The 19,837-nt window shown below is 36.6% G+C and overlaps 2 protein-coding genes across 2 annotated transcripts; both read right to left on the bottom strand.

Annotated features, from left to right (window-relative positions):
* Positions 1–2,850: 2,850 nt before the first annotated feature.
* LOC102005927 (olfactory receptor 52A5-like) lies at positions 2,851–3,801 on the bottom strand. Its single transcript, XM_005380494.1, has one exon. It carries the CDS (start codon positions 3,799–3,801, stop codon positions 2,851–2,853), a length of 951 nt encoding a protein of 316 aa, XP_005380551.1.
* A 7,842-nt stretch (positions 3,802–11,643) lies between these two features.
* On the bottom strand, positions 11,644–12,582 carry LOC102028179 (olfactory receptor 52A1). Its single transcript, XM_005380075.1, has one exon. The coding sequence runs from the start codon at positions 12,580–12,582 to the stop codon at positions 11,644–11,646; it is 939 nt and encodes a 312-aa protein (XP_005380132.1).
* Between the last annotated feature and the right edge of the window lie 7,255 nt (positions 12,583–19,837).

Genomic DNA, 19,837 nt, shown 5'->3' on the forward strand with positions numbered 1-19,837 from the left:
TCATAAGAACTGGGTTGCCAGGAAAATTATGATAACTTCAGGTGTTATCTGGTTTCCTTTTTCTTTTGCTACCCTGAGAATCTTCTCTTTATCCCTAAACTTGGTGAATATGTTTATAGTGTCTTGATGTAGACTTTGTCCAATTGAGCTGAACTGGCCTTTGAACATACTGGATCTGGGTATTTGTTTCTTTATGTTTGGGAGCTTTCCAGTCATTGCTGTTTTAGTTAAACTTTCTACCACTTTGACATTTGTAAGTCCCTCTTGAATTCCAGTAGCATAAATATTTTCTGATGTAAAGCTTTCCTCAAAGCCCTTTAAGATTTCTCCATTCTTAATCGTTCATTTTTTTCCCTTCCAGCTGTGTATTTTCAAATGATCTCTCTTGATCTTGTTAATTCTGTCATCTATTTTGTCTAGTCAGCTAATTGCTCCCTTTACTCACAATTTTGATTTCTCTTAGTGCACTTTTCACTTAAGAATTGGTATTTGATTTTTCAAATTGCTTCCAAATGTCTATTAATTTTCAATTTCTCTGTGTTTTCTTGATACCTATAGGGTTTCTTTAAAACAGTTGTTTGATTACTCTGAGTGTTTGAATTCTCTATAAGATCAGAGTTGTCACTTTATTTTGTTCTTTAAGTGAGGACAATAGTTCCATGAAGTTCTTGATGTTTCTTGGCATGGAATAACATCCATTAAATAAAAGATTGCACATTTATCACAACCTTCATAGCCTGTGAATATTTTCACTATGTTACAATGAAAGGGCACCCTAAGATCTGGTTGGCCTTGAGGTGTATATTAACATGTTGTTCTTTCAGCACTAGAGGGTAACCCAAGCTCAGACTTGCCTGAAAACCTTAGTGTGTTGTACTAAAGGACCCAGAATAGTGTCTACAAAGGGTACTTTACTTGACACAAATATATATTGAAATTCCATGCCTGAGGCCATTGGCCTGTGGTCAAGTACCACAGGATTCTGCTTTTAAGGCTTTGTTTGACTGGCGTTGCCAGAAGAAGAAACCCAGGCAATGATTTTTCAGCTACATCATTTTTCTTGCCCTAAGGAGAAATTCCACTGTTTGTGTTCACTGCGGGGGGAGTTTAGGGAAGGAATACAGTGGTCAGTTCCAAGCTAATACAATGAGTATTTGTGCAGTGCCATGGGTACTACACCTTAGCCCACAGCCCACCAACAATAATACAAATACATTGAGGAATGTAACAGCCTTTATTTAAGGTCTGAGAATTTTGGTTACATTACAATAAAAGCATTTTTCTTTAAAAATGCATGAACTGTATGTTTCAAAGCGCTGAAAATATATTCAATATGTATAACTTTGAAAGGCTGAACTCGATGTGTATAATAACATTTGTATGCTATTATATCTCAGAAAAATGCCTATCATAATCAAAAAGAGTTACCACTAATTATGTACCAAATGGCTAATGTCACAATGTGTTGTATCAAGCAGTAGATAAACTGTGAAGCAACACAACGTTCCTATATTATGACGCTGATTTTAGTTGAGAGAAGTAGTTCTTAAATGCTTTATAATACTGAACAATATCAGAATATGTTTGACTTAGTTACTTCCTCATTGCTGGAAAAAAACACCAGACACATACCACTGGAAGCAGGAAAAGTTTAATTGAGATCATAGTTTATAGAGGTTTCCTTCTACATTTACCTGGCTCTGAGGAGTATGGCATGCCATTAGGGGAATGGCAGGAGGCATGCCAGAGGAGAAACAGTGTACGGTAAGACATGTAGGAAGCAGCAAGCACTGAGTTTGCATTCTTTCTTTTTCTAGTTTTTTCCATTCAGGTTACAAACGTATTGGGTGGTGCCACCCACAGTCAGGGTGAGCCTTCCTATCATCTAGACCCAAACCATGTTACAGCAATTAGTAGACTTAGTTATCACACACCCTCAACCCATATTCACACAACCTAGATCCAGCCACCTCCTAAGAGCCTCAGCTTTGAGCACATGAGTCTTTGGAGGGAAATCTAGATGAAAACCACAACAATGTTAGTATCTTATGAACTGGGAATTTGGCTGGTAAATGCATGATGATACATATATAACCATGTAATATTCATAACTGATCTTACTTAAGGCACATTAAAAAGAATGGGGAAACATACTTTAGTGTTCATTTGTCTTAGATTATTATTCAGAAAAACAATGAACATAATACAGATATAAAAAAAACTTAGGTAAAATCATCCAAAAGATGTACAAAACACATGGTTTGATTCCATTTACATGGACTTAAAAATAAGCAAAAATGAATTACTAAATACAAGAATGAATGATAGAAAAAGGGAAGAAAATAATTACACCACATGTTATCGTGAAATTTAAATTTGGAGGAATTATTATATTAATGAAGGATAATTTCCAAGCTTATTGATGGTATTCAAAAGTTCATTTCTTAGTCCAGAGGCTGCTTGTCTGGTTGTTTCCCTTGTCATAATTCAGTTATTTTATATTTTCCTGATTGAATTATACAACAAATAACAGGGAAAAATATACTTGCACTACTTAGTTTTTTCTCAATACTTAACACAAAACTATAATAATAACTACTTATAATTTTTTTCTATATAGGTCTAAGGGATGCCAGCGAGGAACTTTAGTTGAAAAGACCAAAAGCCAAATAAGTTAAACAACTTGAAATATTAATATAAATGAAGTATATTTTCCTTCACATCTGAGCCAATCAAGACTATTGTACCTTCTTAAATTATCAGCTTTGGGATTTGCAGGCTTTTCTCAGATGTACATATTTCAGAAAACACAAATAGTTTCATCATCCAAGTTGTTGGAGTCAGTGCCGATCAAGATGGGTTTTTGGAGAAAAACACTTTCAAAACATGGCTGCGGATTTGTTTCGTCTTGACTCCATAGACAATAGGGTTGAGGAAAGGTGGGATTAGCAGGTACAGATCTGACAAGAGAATGTGAACATACGGGGGGATGTGAGAGCCAAACCTGTGTGTGAAGAAGGAGAAGAAGGCCAAGAGGTAGAACTGGAGGAAGACACAGATGTGAGCGATGCAAGTGTTGAAAGCTTTCAGTCGGGCCTCCTTCTGAGGCAACTGAAAAACAGTGATAAAAATTCGAACATAGGACAAGGTAATAAAGATGATGTCAAACCCTAGTATGAGGAAGGCAACCAATAGGCCCAAAATCTTGTTGACTCGGGTATTTTCAGTGGCCAGTTTCACAATAGCCATGTGCTCACAATAAGAGTGAGTGATAACTGTAGTTCGATAGTGCTTGAGACGGCATTTGATAAGCAAGATACATGGAACAATAAGAATGAGAGCCCTGAGCGTCACCCCAACTCCAAGGTAACTCAGGAGCGGCCAGGAGAAGATAGTGGCATGTCTCAACGGGTGGCAGATGGCCACGTAGCGATCCAGGGCCATTGCCAGCAGGACACCTGACTCAGTTGCCTGGAAGGAGTGAACAAGCCCCATTTGCAATAGGCAAGCATCAAAAGAAATCTCTGGAGAATGAAACCAGAAGATGCCTAACATTTTGGGAAGTATAGAAGTGCTGAGAGCTATGTCTATGGCTGCCAACATGGCCAGAAAAATGTACATTGGTACATGTAAACTGTTTTCATTTTTTATTATAACTAAAATTGTAGTATTCCCAATCACAGCAAGGATATACATGACACAGAATGGAATCCCAATCCAACACTGCACTGACTCCAGGCCAGGAATCCCAGTGAGTGTCAATACAGAAGGCATGAAGACTGAGCCATTCAGTTTAAACATGGCTACTTTGCTGGCAGAGAACCAAGTAGTGGTATTGCTGTTTCATCTTCTATTCCATGTCAAGACCTGATGTGCAAGATAGAGAGGAATTATTTTAGTATAACATACGTCAGTCAGCTTAGTCTCCTTACAGTCTTACTCTGCTGTCATGGATCCCCAGAATGCATTCATATTTATTCTCCAAAGGTTCAGTGTTTCCCCAAGACCAACCACTACTTGCGCTTCTTTTGTTTCTACTCTTACTTATCTGAGAAAATAAGGCCATAATTTTGGGTTTAAGGTTTTCTCCGAGGTCATGCTCACCTTCCATGCCCTGCTATGTCCTATCCCTTGTATTTAATATCACATGCCAACCCATGTCTCCTGATTTCTCTGTTCAAGAATAACTACTTTAAATCTGAGGCTTGAGAAATCATTTCTGATGAACCCTTTAAAACAAGATGGAATGTTCTAAGCAAATCAGTTCTCTGTTCTTTAACATGCATGGGTTTAATCCACTCAAAACAAATATTCTCACAGTGCTTTCATGGCACCACCCACGTCCTCTTCTCCTCCTGTCCCTCTCAGCCTTTCACTGGTCACCCCCAGCCCAGGGCACAGCAGACTTCCAGAGCCTCCCTTCTCTTTCACTGTAGATTTGCTTCAGGGTAGGGAGACTTTGTTTTGTCTGCTTGACAGCCTGTGTTCCTAATACTTACAGCCTGTATTTTAAGCAGTATAGGTTGTACTTCTTTTAAGAAGTATAGCCTCTCTTTGCAGAAGTACTTGCCCCCCAGGATATGGAAACTATAAAACAGCTTACCAAATACATCAATTTTCTTTTAGTAATTACAAAGTCATTTTTGAAACCATTTAGGTAGAGTTTGAAATACATAAACCCTGTGAAGGTGGTATAGAACACCGGAAGGCTTAGAATACTGTGAATATTGTTTAAAACAGTTTCTATTACTAAAAAGAAACCCTCATGTCCTTATCATGCATTTATTGTTGCTTTTCCTGTAACCCCAATAAAATTAGATCAACTCTAAGCAAAGATAGGACACTTATAGCACATGTGAGATAAGCAGCAGGAGTATTTACTCCTTTATTTTCTTCACTTTCAACTTTCTGGGAAATTTTTCTTGTAACAAATATAACGTGTTAAAGTACAAAGTTCCTCATATCAGATTGTAGTTTAAAATGACATAAATTAAAAGATTTTTGCATAGCAATTGTATTCAAGAATTATTTATGAACTATCTATATTGCTTGAAATGTTTGAGAACAATACACTCATTTACTCTATATTTATGAAGTGCCTAAGTTGTGTTAGGTGCGTAGAATACAAAAGGCGGCATTTTTCCATTTATTGCATATGTATAAAATGTCATTTAGTCTTTTAAATTCTTTGAATATTTTGGGTTAGCTTACTTTCTTCAGTTTGTGACATTGACATCATTACTTTATAATATTAATGTTAAAAACTAAGAATTATCATAGGTAAATCTCCTTGGAGGCAAATTTCATGCCATATTGAGCCACAAAAAATAAAAAAACAAGTCAAGTCCATATGTATTGAGGTTTATCACAATTATTCAGCTGATAAAACATTATATATGTGTATATATTATATTATGTTTCTATTCTATATACACATATATCAGTATTACTGAGTCAGGTTGGGTTATATTTAAGTATACTGAAGATAAGTTATGGCGTTCCAGTTGAAATTCTGAAAGTACTCCATATAAGTACAAATTATACTTCATATAACTTGTGAATCTTCATAATTCACAAAATTGTTACAGATTTACAGAATATATTTATTTTATCAGGTTTGTAGAATTTTTTTTATCCTGCCCACCTCATGTATGGATAAAAAATCTTTTACATTTGCAAAAGTATAGCATTGATAGCATTCATATAATGGTCAGAAATCTTTGTGTTTTATCTCAAAAATATTTATCTTCCCTCTCTCAAGAATATTAAAATTGGAAAATCTAAATGGCCACAAGAACAATAGTTGACATGGAAAATAACTAGAACCCAATATACAAAGTACACTTTGAGAAAAATCAGATGCAGAAGTGCAAAAGTTTGTAAGAATGTAAGTCTAATAAACTAGAAAGTAAACCCAATAGTAATTCATGTTTTCAGTCTATTAGGTCACAGATCTTACTGGAAAACTAATGACTTTGCTCCTGGTAGTTATCAATTTCCTACTCCCAAGAGCTTGGGCTCACACTATCCTTGGGCAGGATTTCTTAGTCTCAACATAATTGACATTTTGGGCCAAGTAAATTGTGCGAATCTCCTATATACTGTCAATAATTTAGGAGCACCTTTGGTTCCTGCCCATTAGATGCCAGGGGTACTTTCCTATAGCAAAAATGGAAGATTCCTCTGGCTTCCACAAGTCCCCTGGATGTGGGGAGAGTGACATATCTCCCTGGCCCCATACTAACCACTGTGGCAGAGTCTTACACTGCGGAGGGGAGGAGTCCTTACTTGAATATGAATAAATCACTTTATTTACCTTTAATCAAATTTGGTAGAATAGGGCCGAAGATATAGCTCATGACACAAGCGCCTACCTGGCATGAGCAAGGTCCTGAGTTCGATTCCCGGTACCAAAAAGAAAAACAAATGGGCAGAGTGAAACTGTCCAGTGAGAGAAAGAATTCTTCTGTCAATATGCTATAAAGAAAGTAATTCCAAGAATAAGAAAGAGCTAACTCAAACCACAGAGGACAGAACACGTGCTGGCACTGTGAATCCATAAATATTGCAGCATGTAAATTATTCCCCATAAGCAGAAATGACAGGAGTTGTGGGTAATGAAGGTGGGGGGAGAAAGACCACAAGTAATAGTACTATTTTATGCCAAATAATTTCAAATTTTTGTTGGCAGCAGGTAGCGTACTTTCTGCTTACTAAGAATCTAATCTGCAACAGCTTTGTGAAGAATGTAAAGGGCGTGCATGGTAGAAGGCAAGAAGGCTATGACAGGAAGCTGTTTGCGGTGGCGGAGATGGCCTACAAAGGCGCTATGTGGCAACCGTGAAGGGATGAGAAGGGAGCAAATCTATGGGACTCACTGACTTGATGCAAAGACACTGAGAGAAACTGGTCTAAAACTGTTCTTGGATTGAGCATTACTATGCTGGTTTACGAAAGGTAATCTGGGGAAGAATTTTGTGTACACAAATGCACATAGGTTTTAAAAAAGAAATAAAGCTTTTTTCAACTACTAATATCCCTTACCCAAGGTGCACAATGTGAAAATTTGGGTTTTCTGTGTATTAATATAAACTGAATCACTAGTACTACCTACAACTCCAGTTCTGTCTCAGGCTAATTTCAAGGATTTAAAATTTTTTAAGGACTTGAGCATCTAAACCTAATCTAATTAGGAACACTAATTTTAATCCACATGCTCTACAATTTCAATACTCTCTTCTATTTATACTGTGTCCTATATTTTTTAAAATTTGATTTCTGCCTTAAACTCTCCACTGACACAAAACTCTTATTTTTTCCTGAGGTTGTCTTCCACATTATAAATGTGAGATGTATCCTCCTTATAATGGGCCCTAAACTACCTGCTCTAAATTTCTCATAAAAGTTCTAAATCTACAGTCAAACAGTAGACATTTCCATGGATGACAGTAATGAATTTTACAGAATCTGAAGCAGTCAGGAAAGCTCCAATTCCAGATCAACCGCTGGTCAGTTTTCAGGCTCTGAGCCAGGTATAAAAGAGAAAGTTCCTCAGTTCTATCTTTGGTAGAACACAGGGAATGGACAGAGACATTGCAAGACAACTGTGAAATTCAAATTACAAAATCCATTGATAATATTTATGAAGAATTATAAAATGTATTATTTTCTCAGCAAAAGCCAGTTATGAATCCCCCATAGAAACTTATCCTCCCCTTTGCATGAAACAACTTCAGACACTTGATGACACAGAGAATTTCCTCCAAATCTTCTCCATTCTAAGAATGTAGACTCCCCTGACTTGTTTTGAAAACAAGCTTACCAATAACATATTAGCATAGATACTATTCTATAAACGCCCTCTTATTTGTTAAACTCACTTTAAAATTTCTCATCCTATATTTCAGTAATTTAGAAATATTCTGGAAAGCACATGTTCCTATGAGACAAATCCTTATGGACTTAAAACACTCAAACATTTTAAGACACTGCAGTTTGTTATCTTCCTGCCATCGCAGAGGATCACATAAAGTGTGCACTCTTTTTGAAGCAAATCCTTTATTTCCTGACCCACAGAGCAGATTCTTAAGCCCACATACTTACAGGGACTGTATGTGGAAAAGTAAGCAGAAACTTCAGAGTGGAAACTTCTTGATGTTTCAGGCAGCGAAGGATGAGTATTTTGTACCCTAGGATGCCCCTGTGGGATTGGGCTTCTCTAATGCTTGCTGATCCTTAAGGTTCTCCTCTTGTAAGGGTGAAAAACAAAGCCAAATGCACTTCAGAGCTAAGAGGTCTATTATGCAACTGGGGCTCTGCATCAAATTATTTTTCTTTCTCAAACTATGGATATGGACATCTCTTGGAAACTTGCAAATGAAATGATACTTTTAAAAAATTCATATCAGGAGACAGTGTCATAAAATGACACAAAATAAACCAGGGGAACTTATATACAGAAAGAATGAGGTATAAAGGAAATAAAAATTCAGATTAATCACTATAAATGCATGCTGACATAAAACTAAATGTCATCATTTAATTCTAAATCCAGTATGATAACCAATGATTTTTTTTTAATTTTAGAAATAAAAGGAGGAAAATACTAACAGACTGACAACATTTTACAAAATAGCATAGGATCAGTACAGACATTACAGAGTTACAAACAGAGTGGTAGGGAATTAACAATGCTTATTGTATTACATATTGATATCTTCAATGTAGTTTCTCATGAAAACACATATAGACATACAAAGCTAATCAACCAATACCTCACTGACAGTTTCTTTCAGCAAGGACCAATGATTTTTATAGTACACAAATGGGCCAGCTTCAGAAAGTATACTTATATCTTCTGTCCTCTTTAGGCCTCTAAGGTTGAATTCTCCTTGTGCAGATAACATAAATATTTCCTACACGCAAACCAGGTATCACAAAGTTGGTCTATCATGTTTAGAATTTTGACCTGATGATTTGTATTTTCAATAACTTTAGTGTGAAATTATACATATATATAATATTTATATGTTCTCAGAACTATGTTTTGACTTTTATTTTCTTGATAGAAAAAAGAGCCTGTGCCTCAGGAAAGTAGTTTTCAAAATGGAAATAAAGAGTGAAATCATGGTAAGGACTGAAAGGTGGGTATGTTGCACTCTATGATAAGTCATGGTGACTCACTACTGTGGATAGCTATATATTGTGCACTTGAAAATTACTAATAGATAAGATTTTTAAGTGTTGTTGCTACAAAATGTGTGTGAGGTAATGAACATACTAAATTTTTTTGAGAAAAAAAAGGAGGCAATTGACAGTGATTTTATTTTTTTGTACTATATTAATTCATTTTTTATTAGAACACTTTTGCAGAGGATTACATTCCTCTTGGGAAGGTGATACAACCACATATTTCTTGATGTAGCCATTCCTAGATCAAAAATATCATGTTGTGTGCCACCAACTTACATAACACTTCAGTGAAGAGAAAAGAAAAGGGAGTTAAAATTTTGGTTTTAAGAAGAGGAAAAAAGATTCTTATTCTCTGCATTGTACAGAGAAGAGGCTGCCTACTCTGCATCGTTTGCACTTGTTTGGAAGACATAATGAAGATCCACGTCACAGCTGTTTGTCTTGTGTCACTTAGTCTGACCTTGTTCACCAAACCGTTTGTTTTCCATTTACAGCTCTTTTGACCTCATAGGTAATCACTAAATTCACATAAATTGGTAGCCCATCTCGTAAAAACAGTAGTTTAGCTAGGTTTGAGGTCAGCCATGTGCTAAAGACAGCTCCTACTACTTGGAAAATCAGTGGCCCACGTATCTTTCAGGTCTGCACTTAGTGACATGATGTTGGGAACTTGAAATTTGCCATTCCCAGACACCTATATGAGGAAAACCAGCAAACAGTACAAAAAGAGAGCCAATCCCCCACCCAAGGAGCAGAAGAAGAATCCAAAACAGAAGGATATATTTTTCAGGGAAAATAAGATAAATATTTTGCAGATAGTATGTTCAGGTAAGGTCAGTGGCTTCTGATAGCTATTTACTGTTCATATGTTCTATGGCCAACATAGCTAACCTTATTTATTGACTCCTAAGATATATTGGGAAAGGTACAAAAACTGTCTGAACCTTGAAGAATTATAGTACTATAGATTTCTATTATGAGGATTATTAGGAAGCTAAGCACACTATTTTACTCATTGCAAACACTGATGCAATTTTTTGGAAGATAACTTTGGGATTTCTAGAAACCTCGGAAAGTACTATCATAGAATATGTTTCTCTTTCAAGGAATCTTATGTCCATTAATTTATCTTTTAATTTTCTTGGTACAAATGTCTGAGATGGTAGTAAACACTCTTGCTTGCCGCATTTTCCTTGAGGAGATCCATTTTTTTAAATTTCTATTTGCAGATCTCAGTTTGAAAGTGGCCCTAACAATTTCAAGACTACTCCACTGGAACAGTCTAGCCTCTGACCTAGATATTTTATGAGGTTGTTGCCAGTGGAAATTGGTGCAAAAGTTTGTAGTTTCACATTCTCTTTCTTTGTTACTCCTACAGCCCCACCCTCTTCAGAATATTTGCCAAAGCTAGTAATTGCCAAGCCTATTTCAAAAGTTTTGTAAATAAGCTTAAAACTGTTGGAGGCCACCCAAACCTAGTCCCCCACTTTATTTTTATGTATCTGTCACTATCTAACACTCTTTAAGATGAACATTTTTAGTCAATGACATAGATTCACTCACTGAAATGTCCTACTACCTACCTGACACAATGTGTCTTCACTTTCTTGGTCACTCATTATTCCTTAAGAGTCAGATTACCTAACTAAAACACCAAATTCTCTCTTTTTTCCCCTTTTCCCTGCTCTCTTCTTTCCAGCCCTCCTATCTCTAATTTTCTGTTTTCTTTCTCCCAGAAAAAAACACTCAGCAAAAATGCATAACAGAAGGATATGTATTAAACTTATTACTATAGTACTATTCTCTTGCATAGAATTTGCAATAGTGTGATTTTCTTTAGCATTTGAAGAATGAAGATGTAAATGTTGGAGGTAGTAGAAAAATTATTGATACATAAAATTCAACATGTAACTCCCATAATCTTTGTGACTGAGACTTCTGAATGACCTTGGGAATATTTAAATTTTTAGACATTTTAATGGGCACTGTAAAACCTTTTTTGGATAAGACCATATTTAAGAATCTCTTCCTTCAGTCGTTTAATGACCAAGGTTTTTCAGAGCTAACAGAGTGAACAACTTGTATTCAGTGCTTGAACACACCAGGATGAGGAGCCCAGGGTACAGCTCAGTTCAGTGACATTTGTGTACCGCATGAATTCTTCTAGAAAAGATTCATAGAGGAGCGACTGAAGCAGGGATTAAAAACTAAAAGGGAAAATGGGATAAAATATGTTAACTATTTTTCTTCTGTTTGTATTCTTCACTCATTCCTTAAGGAGGATGTGCAAGCCCATTGACTGACAGCTGTCAGGGACTACTGCCATCTTGTGGGCAAATTTCACGAACCAATTGCCCTAAATGGAAAACTTTGATATCTCACATGATGTGGGTGGTTGCTGTCGTTTTGTTCTGAGAGATGGTTATATTGCACAGCAAGAAAGGGAGAATATTATGAGCAGCACATTTTTACCACATTTATACGGATCTGCTTGGTCTTTATCCCATAGACAATTGGGTTGAGGAATGGAGGGACCAGCGAGTAAAGGCTAGAAAGGAGGATATGGATCCACGGGGGGATGTGAGAGCCAAACCTGTGTGTAAAGAAGGAGAAGAAGGCCAGGAGGTAGAACTGGAGGATGACACAGATGTGAGCAATGCAGGTGTTAAAGGCCTTAAACCTCGCCTCCTTCTGGGGCAAATTGAAAACTGTGATAAATATCTTGATGTAGGACAATGTGATGAGTATGAAGTCAAACCCTGCGACAGTGAAGGCCACAAACAAACCATAGATTTTGTTGACCCTGACATTTCCTATGGCTAGTTTCACAATGGCCATATGCTCACAGTAGGAGTGTGAGATGACCGTTGTGTGATAAAATTGGAACCGACACTTTATCAGTACTAGGCATGGGGCCACAAGCATGGCAGCCCTCAGGGTTACAGCAGCTCCTATCTGAGTGACCAGCTGGTGTGTGAAAACCGTGGCATGTCTTAGTGGATAGCAGATGGCCACATAGCGGTCAAGGGCCATGGCGAGCAGAACGCCTGATTCTATGCCTTGAAATGTGTGGATGAGCCACATTTGAAACAGGCAACAATCAAAATCGATGTCTGGCAAATGAAACCAGAAGACTCCGAGCATCTTGGGCATAATGCTGGTAGAAAGTGCGATGTCTGTGGCTCCTAGCATGCCCAGGAAAATGTACATGGGCTCGTGGAGACTATGCTCTGACCTGATGATAAACAGAAGCACAGAATTTCCAATCATAGCGATAAGGTACATGGCACAGAATGGGATTCCGAGCCAGCACTGCACAGACTCTAGGCCTGGGATCCCAGTGAGGGTCAAAACAGAAGGCATGAAGACTGAGATGTTGGAGGTCAGCATAGCATTCTTGGGCTTCCTAATGTCAACAGAAAAAGATTCACACATCTACTGTAAATCTACTTTGAGTTTCTATCGAAAGCCACCGTACTGTGTCTGTTTAATACTGATGGAAGCCTAAGGTCATCTCAGCCAGCTCATTGATATTACGGATGGGGAAAGACAGCTCCACAGGGACACATGACTGCTTTCAGAGAGGGTTTCCACCATGACTCTGCCACAGTAAGATGTTACATGCATGAGAGATTGACTGCCTTCGAATCCGCAAAATAGATTGGGTCAGGACTATCCTGCTCATTGTCTGTTAATTCATTTCAAGACCTGTGGATGAAGAAATAGGGCTTGCTTATTTTTATTGGAAATTCAAAGTGTCATAAGATACTGATATGTCTTTCCAGATCCTGCATTTTATCTGTTCTTCTAGTAGTACTCTTATTCCTGTCATCTTTTAGTGAGAAAAAGTCAGTTTGGATCTGCAAATTTTTGGGTACAATTAGTGTAAAGTGGGCTCTACGAAAGAGAATAGAGATAGAAATAGTTAAAAGTCAATAGCAGAATATAAGCCAGGTGTGATGGTGCTCACTTTTAATCTCAGGGCTCTGGCAGGCTGAGGAGTTAGAAGTTGAAGACTTACTCAAGTTTTAAAAAGTGGATGGGCTGGGGATGTGGCTCAGCAGTGCAGCACCTGCCTGGCAAGTGTGAGGTCCTGAGTTTGGTTCCTGGTACCAAAATAAATAAATGAATAAAATAGAAAAGGGGGAAAAGACGGAGCTGTAGCTCAGTGTCAAGTCCCTGGGATCAACACCTAGTACCACAGAAAGAAAGAAGGAAAGAAAGAAAGAAAGAAAGAAAGAAAGAAAGAAAGAAAGAAAGAAAGAAAGAAAGAAAGAAAGAAAAAGAAAATGTATCTATATCATTTGTATCTATATAGAAATTCCAACTCATAGAAGTAAGACACATGGTACAGAATATTTGAAGAAATCCTTAAAGTATTCTGAAGAAAATTCTTCAGAAAAGAGAATTCGAATATTTTTCCCAATTTCTAGTTTTCTTCTTTTTTATTGGTACATGTTTGCAGTGCATGCTGATTATATTTACTGCTGGGAATTGATAATGTATATAATACATATATGAACTTTGATATGTCTGGGCCAATGCATCTTGCAATTTTGAATTTCTACTTTAATTGCTTACTTTTGATTAGATTTCCAATAGCTCATATCCTTACAGATAGTTGTTCACTTAAAGTGGCTAAAATTCTCTGACACATCACAGCATCCTAGAAAAGAAACACCCCTAAGAAACAAAATAATGAACAACTCTAATGCACATAACGAGAAAGAACATTCTTAATGAAATCCAAATATAGGAAAATGGGCAGATGTATAATTTATCCAGAATGAAAGCTAATTCCTTGGCTTTAAACTTCCCAAAACTATGATTAGCATAAGATATGACCCATGTAGATTCTTTAGTTTGTAATTAAATATCATTATTTTGTGAGCTTAGCTATAAGAAATCCACAATAAATAAAGTGTTAAAAAGATTTCTTTAAAAGAGCCAGATATAGTACCAGGTAAGGAAAACAGATAATAGATTTTGTCATATCAGAAATTATTCAGATGAGGACTTCCAAATAACTTAAAATTTAATCAGTTCTGGATTCCACTGACTGAATTTTCTCATAGCTTAGGCTCTGATACCTGATATGAAAGTTGTTTAATCAAAATCTTGTTATAGTTACAGATATTTAGTCAAGAAATTCTTAAACTGTGTATTAGAGAATTATCCACCTTTTGTGGAGAATAATACTAAGTTATTTTATTCATTCCTAGTCTTTCTAATGCATTTTCTGTATTTTGGCAGGCTCAGGATTCAGCTAAACTTATATCTCATATCAATAGTGCACCAGTAATTCCATAAGCACCTGGACTTAATGATCCTAAACCTACAGTAAAAGATTAGAATCAGCAGTAGTTGTTTTGTGCTGGAAAAGCTCTACCATTTGACACTTGTTAGGATAAATTTGTCAGTTAACTAAGTACGATGCTTTGCACAGATTTGCTCTCAAACGTTTAGTCCTATCACATTACTATCTGTAGGTCACTGACTCTTTCTAATAGGGGCAAATTTTCATCTCTTCTAAAGATAATCAGAGTTACAAGAGCTAATTCTTTAGGAGCAATCATCTCCTGACTTATTCCAGCCTAACCTGCTGACCCATGAGCTCTGCCCTACAGGTAGAGACATACAGAAGTGATGGTTAAGGGGAGCGGGTAAGGATCTAGTTAACTGACTTGTGCGGCTGTTATTGCAAAAGCTGGTAAAGACATTCTGGGGCAAAAACTTCAGAACATGGAGGCTTGCTCCCCAGGTGTTCTCTGTGAGCTGGCTGTGTTCTTACCAGGTGTCTGAAGAGCACTGTCAGTTCTCCTGTCACTGTCACTCATCACTCACTGATGCTCTTCCAGAGACTTCAGTCTCACTCCTTCACACCTTCTGCTGTGTGTTCTGTGTAACGGCGCCCATGTGGTGTCGGTCAGATGGTGGGAACATCTCTGCGAGAGCTTTTCACCCTTCTCTTTGTCTTGGCAATGCACATGCCTTGCTTCCTCTTTAAGTCTGTCTGAGCCCATGCTTGCCTGTTCACCTTCTAACAAATCTCATGGCAAGGTCTGTGGCATTCTAGAACACGGTGTAAATTTCTTCAGCTCAATTTGGAGAAGAAAGCTGCCGTGAGCAATTCTGATGCTCCCTGATGAAAGTTTGGAGAAGAAGGAGGAGTTATCAACCTGGAAGAGGGATCCTCATCCCTAGCCAAAACCGTGAGGGACCTACATACATATTGGCAGCCCTCTTGGGTTCATTCATACCTAACATGCCTCTAATTCCCTTGACACTTGCAGAAGTCTCCCTCTGTTTTTTTTTTTTTCTATCCCAATAGCTAAACTCAGAGGGACTGTGATGTTTAAGTTTTCTTTTTACAAGCTAAATTCCTTTTCTGCTGTTTTCTTATAAAAATCTAAATGCCTCTCTGCTGGATTTTTAAAAATATTTTTGTGGCACTAGGAATGAACCAAGGGCCTTTGCACTGAGTTACATACCTTGCATTTATTTGTCTGTTTGTTTGTTTGCATGCTTATTGAAACAGGAATTTCCCAGAAATTAAATTTCCTCAGGTGAGTTTCAAATTTGCAACATCCCTGCCTGACCTCCTTCTAAAGGGATTATATCCTCCCCTGGGTGTAAAGCACTCTTAGATACAGACATGTTTGTATAACAGTTTCACCCTGACTTAGAAAATCCGTGTGATAACTTCTTTCGTGGAAACAAATTTCATTTTCTTTCTACAAGGAAAAAAACCTATCTTCATAATTACTGCTTTATCCCATATTGACCTCTTGGTCTTTGGCAGTCTCATTTGTCCCAGTTTCATTTTGCTCACGCCCTTTTTGCAAATTTAGCAATGTCCCCAGAGTGACCCATCATAATAGACAGTCCTACCATGTGGAAGTCTAACTACACTGTGGCACAATTCAGTACATTTTTATTCATTCTTTATTTGTTACTTTGCTTTCTTCTTTCAAAAATCAGTGGTGATATGCTGCTTATGTGTTAAAGAATCTCTTCATGTACGTAGGATCAAAACACAAACATTCAAATATCACGGTCCTCCAATTACTGTTCTGTGAGTTAGGATGTCATTTATCATGAAAGCATCAAGAAAATGTACATAGATGTGCACACACCTGAGTACTTCACACGTCCACACCAGTGTCCCACACTCTCCTGTTTGTAAATGGCCCAGAGGTACCTGATGAAACATCAAAGTGTTGCCTTGCTTACGAAGACTAGTAATGGTACAAAGCTCCGACAGTGGATTCCAGGGAGAATACAAGGTAAAGAAGAACATGAAAGGAATCTGATACGCTCTGCCCTGAATTTCCCCTGTGAAAGAAAGTGAAGAAAGTATTAACTGAAGCTGGATGGACTTGACTCAAAGAATGTATGGGCATGTAGGATAACCCTCAGCTTATTCTTGAGTCATAAACAAATACTTTACAGTAGCTTGGTTCCTTTTTCTTCTGTTTTGTTAACTGTAATTAGATGTATCAACTCCCTAACCTTCTATCCTAGGTTCTTTTCATTCTCCCGTTATACACATTTTCTTGTAACTCCTTCCACTTAGAATAATTTAGCTGCCACTTTCATTAGGACAACTCTGATAACAGTGTTTCTAGTTTTATCTCTCGATTCCAGTCACAAAGATTGAACATGTCTCATTCAAATTTCACTTCATGTCACATATTTTTTAAGAAACTGTCACTGATGGCTTTATTTAACACTATGGGGGGTAAAATATGTTCTTCCTGTTTATTTTTAAAATTTGTTTTAAAGAGAATAAAACATAATAAAAAAACCATTAGAACTGATACAGAATTTCAAAAAGCAGGATAGTAATTCAATAATAGTTGTTATATTGCATATTGTCATCTTCAAAGTAGTTGTTCAGATCACCAGATAAAAGCACATAAAATTGATGAAAAACATTAAGCATTAACTGTTCCTGTCAACAAACCAAGAGAAATTAGTAGTATAATTTTCTTAGTTGTCACATATATATTTTTCCTTCCTTCTTTCTTTTCTCCTTTCCCTCATCTCAGTTGTTCTTTCCATTTGAGCAGTTGCTTTCCCTTTCATAATATCTGTTGTACCTTTGGATTGTATTTACTCTTTCAGTTTCAGCAGAAATTAATGCAACTGAGACTAAGAAAACAATTCAAAAATGAATGAAATAAAGAATTGATTCTTTGAAAAAATAAATAAAATTGATAAACCCTTAGCCAACCTTACAAAAAAGGAAATAAAAACTCAAATTCATGCAATAAGAAATGAAAAGGGTAAAATCACTATAGATCCTATGGAAATTCAGAAGATCATCATACCTTTAGATTTTTCAGAAAATCTCTACTGTCTTAGGATGGAAAACACAGGAGAAATGGACAGATTAATAGATAAGTTTGAATTACTAAAACTGAATCAAGAAGATATAAAGTTCTGAATAACCCAATATCAGTTAATGAAATTGAAAATGTAATTAAAAACTTGCCAACAGAGAAAAAACAGGGTTCTGATGGACACACAGCTGAATTCTACAAGAAATTTAGACACAATTTAATATCAAGACTCCTCAAACTCTTGAATGAAATTGAAAAGGAAGCAATTTTCCCTAACTCATTCCTGGAGGCAAGTATTACCTTGATACCAAAACCAGAGAAAAACTCAACCAAAAAGGAGAACTACAGGCCAATCTCCCTAATGAACATAGATGCAAAAATACTCAATAAAATACTAGCAAACAGAATGCAGCAAATCATCAAGATTTTACATCATGACCAAGTGGGATTCATCCTAGCAAGGCAAGGATGGTTTAACATATGTAAATCTATAAATGTAATGCACCATATCAACAGAGCCAAAGACAAAACCACATGATCATCTCAATAGATGCACAAAAAGCTTTTGACAAAATCTAAAACTCATTCATGATAAAAACCCAAAAGAAATTGAGAACGGATGGTCTTTAACTCAATCTGATAAAAGCCATCTGTGACAAAACAACAGCCAACATCATACTAACTGGACAAAAACTGAAAGCTCTCACTCTAAAATCAGGAACGAGACAAGGATGTCCTCTATCACCACTCCTATTTGTAAAGTTTTGAAGCACCTTCCAACATATATCACGGTCCATCAATCTAGATAGTGTATTTCTTGGTCTCTTGCTTGTTCTTGAAAGAGACATTATTCTCATTTGTGTACCTCAGGGCACAGACATGATTGCAGTTTGAAGTAGTCAATGATAGGACTAGGATGCCAGCTGGGTAAAACCTATTAGACCTGTATTCTTTTTTCTTTTGTGTTTTTTTTGTTTGTTTATTTGTTTCTGTTTTGTTTTCTGTCCTGGGAATTGAACCCAGAGCCTTCACCCTGAGATAAAACTCCAGTTCTTCATTGCTTTTTTTTTTTGTCTTTTTGACACAGGGTCTCCCTGCATAGTTCAGGCTGGCCTTGAGCTCTTTAAAAATGTTATTTTGAAGAAGGGTCTCTCTGAGTTGCTGAGTTACAACAAACAACCAACATCATCTGAGCTCAGACTTGAACCTACCTCAGCCTCCTACAGAACTGGGCACCACACTCAACTTATCTCTTATTTTTGTAAAAGCATAAATTTTTATTTGAAAATATTGTATAAAAGTTGAATACATTGAATGTCCATGACATCTTCCTTTTAAGCTTTAAGAACTTGAAAAACATCATTTGTACCAAAATGTTTTGTGAACACACAGTAGTGTGATTTAGGGATGCAGTCACAGGTACTTGAGAGGTTACAATGACATTGTAACGAATTCTACTCCAGCCTTAATTTCGCTGAGATAAAATGCATTTATGAAATAACTTCTAAAAAACACTTCTGTAAATCTAAATATTTCAGTGAATCTCTACTTCCTTTGAAATAGTTATCTTTTATGATCTTAAGTATTTTTTCTTTGTTCCTGTTAACTGCACAGAATATTGGATGTGATTTTGACTCAACTATAAATACATATACTTTGATCATTTACTCTCCTTCGACCCCTCCTTCCCTTCCCTTTGCTTCACACTCTTCATTTTTCTCATAGTATCCTTTTCACTTTCATGTAATCTCTCAGTTTTCCCATTATTCTATATATAAAAGAAAACATGCACCATTTATCTTCTGAGTCCCATCTATCTGCCTGAAGATGACAGAGTTTCATTCTTCCTGGCTGAATACTACTCCATTATGAATATGTAGCCTTTTTAAAAGATCTTTTTGACAAATGCTTGCCTATTCTCTGCTTGCAGAGAATCTTGTGTTAATTATGCCACAATAAACATGGTTAGTAGATTTTGCTATAGTATTTTTATGTCTATGTTCATTAAGGAGACGGGTCTATATTTTTCTTTTTTAATTGGGTCTTTGTCTGGTTTGGGGCTCAGGGTAATACTGGATTTCCTAAGTGAATTTGGATGCACTCCATCCCTTACAATTTCTTGAAGACCTTGAGGATTACAGATGATAGAGCATCCTTAGACATTTTGTAGAATTTAGCTGTGAATCGATCGGGTCTCGCATGTGGGTTTTTTAAGTTAGTGGATTCTTTATTACTGTGTCAATTTCTCTCTTTCTGGGTTTTTAAGCATACTCATGAATTCTTGGGTTACGTTTGGTAAT

Source organism: Chinchilla lanigera, unplaced genomic scaffold (genome assembly GCF_000276665.1).
Source record: "Chinchilla lanigera isolate Chin_1 unplaced genomic scaffold, ChiLan1.0 scaffold00013, whole genome shotgun sequence".
Taxonomy (NCBI): Eukaryota; Metazoa; Chordata; class Mammalia; order Rodentia; family Chinchillidae; genus Chinchilla; species Chinchilla lanigera.

What these genes read in the sequence shown, in the direction of transcription:
- LOC102005927 (XM_005380494.1), bottom strand. Translation starts at nt 3,801, where the DNA reads ATGTTTAAACTGAATGGCTCAGTCTTCATGCCTTCTGTATTGACACTC.
- LOC102028179 (XM_005380075.1), bottom strand. Translation starts at nt 12,582, where the DNA reads ATGCTGACCTCCAACATCTCAGTCTTCATGCCTTCTGTTTTGACCCTC.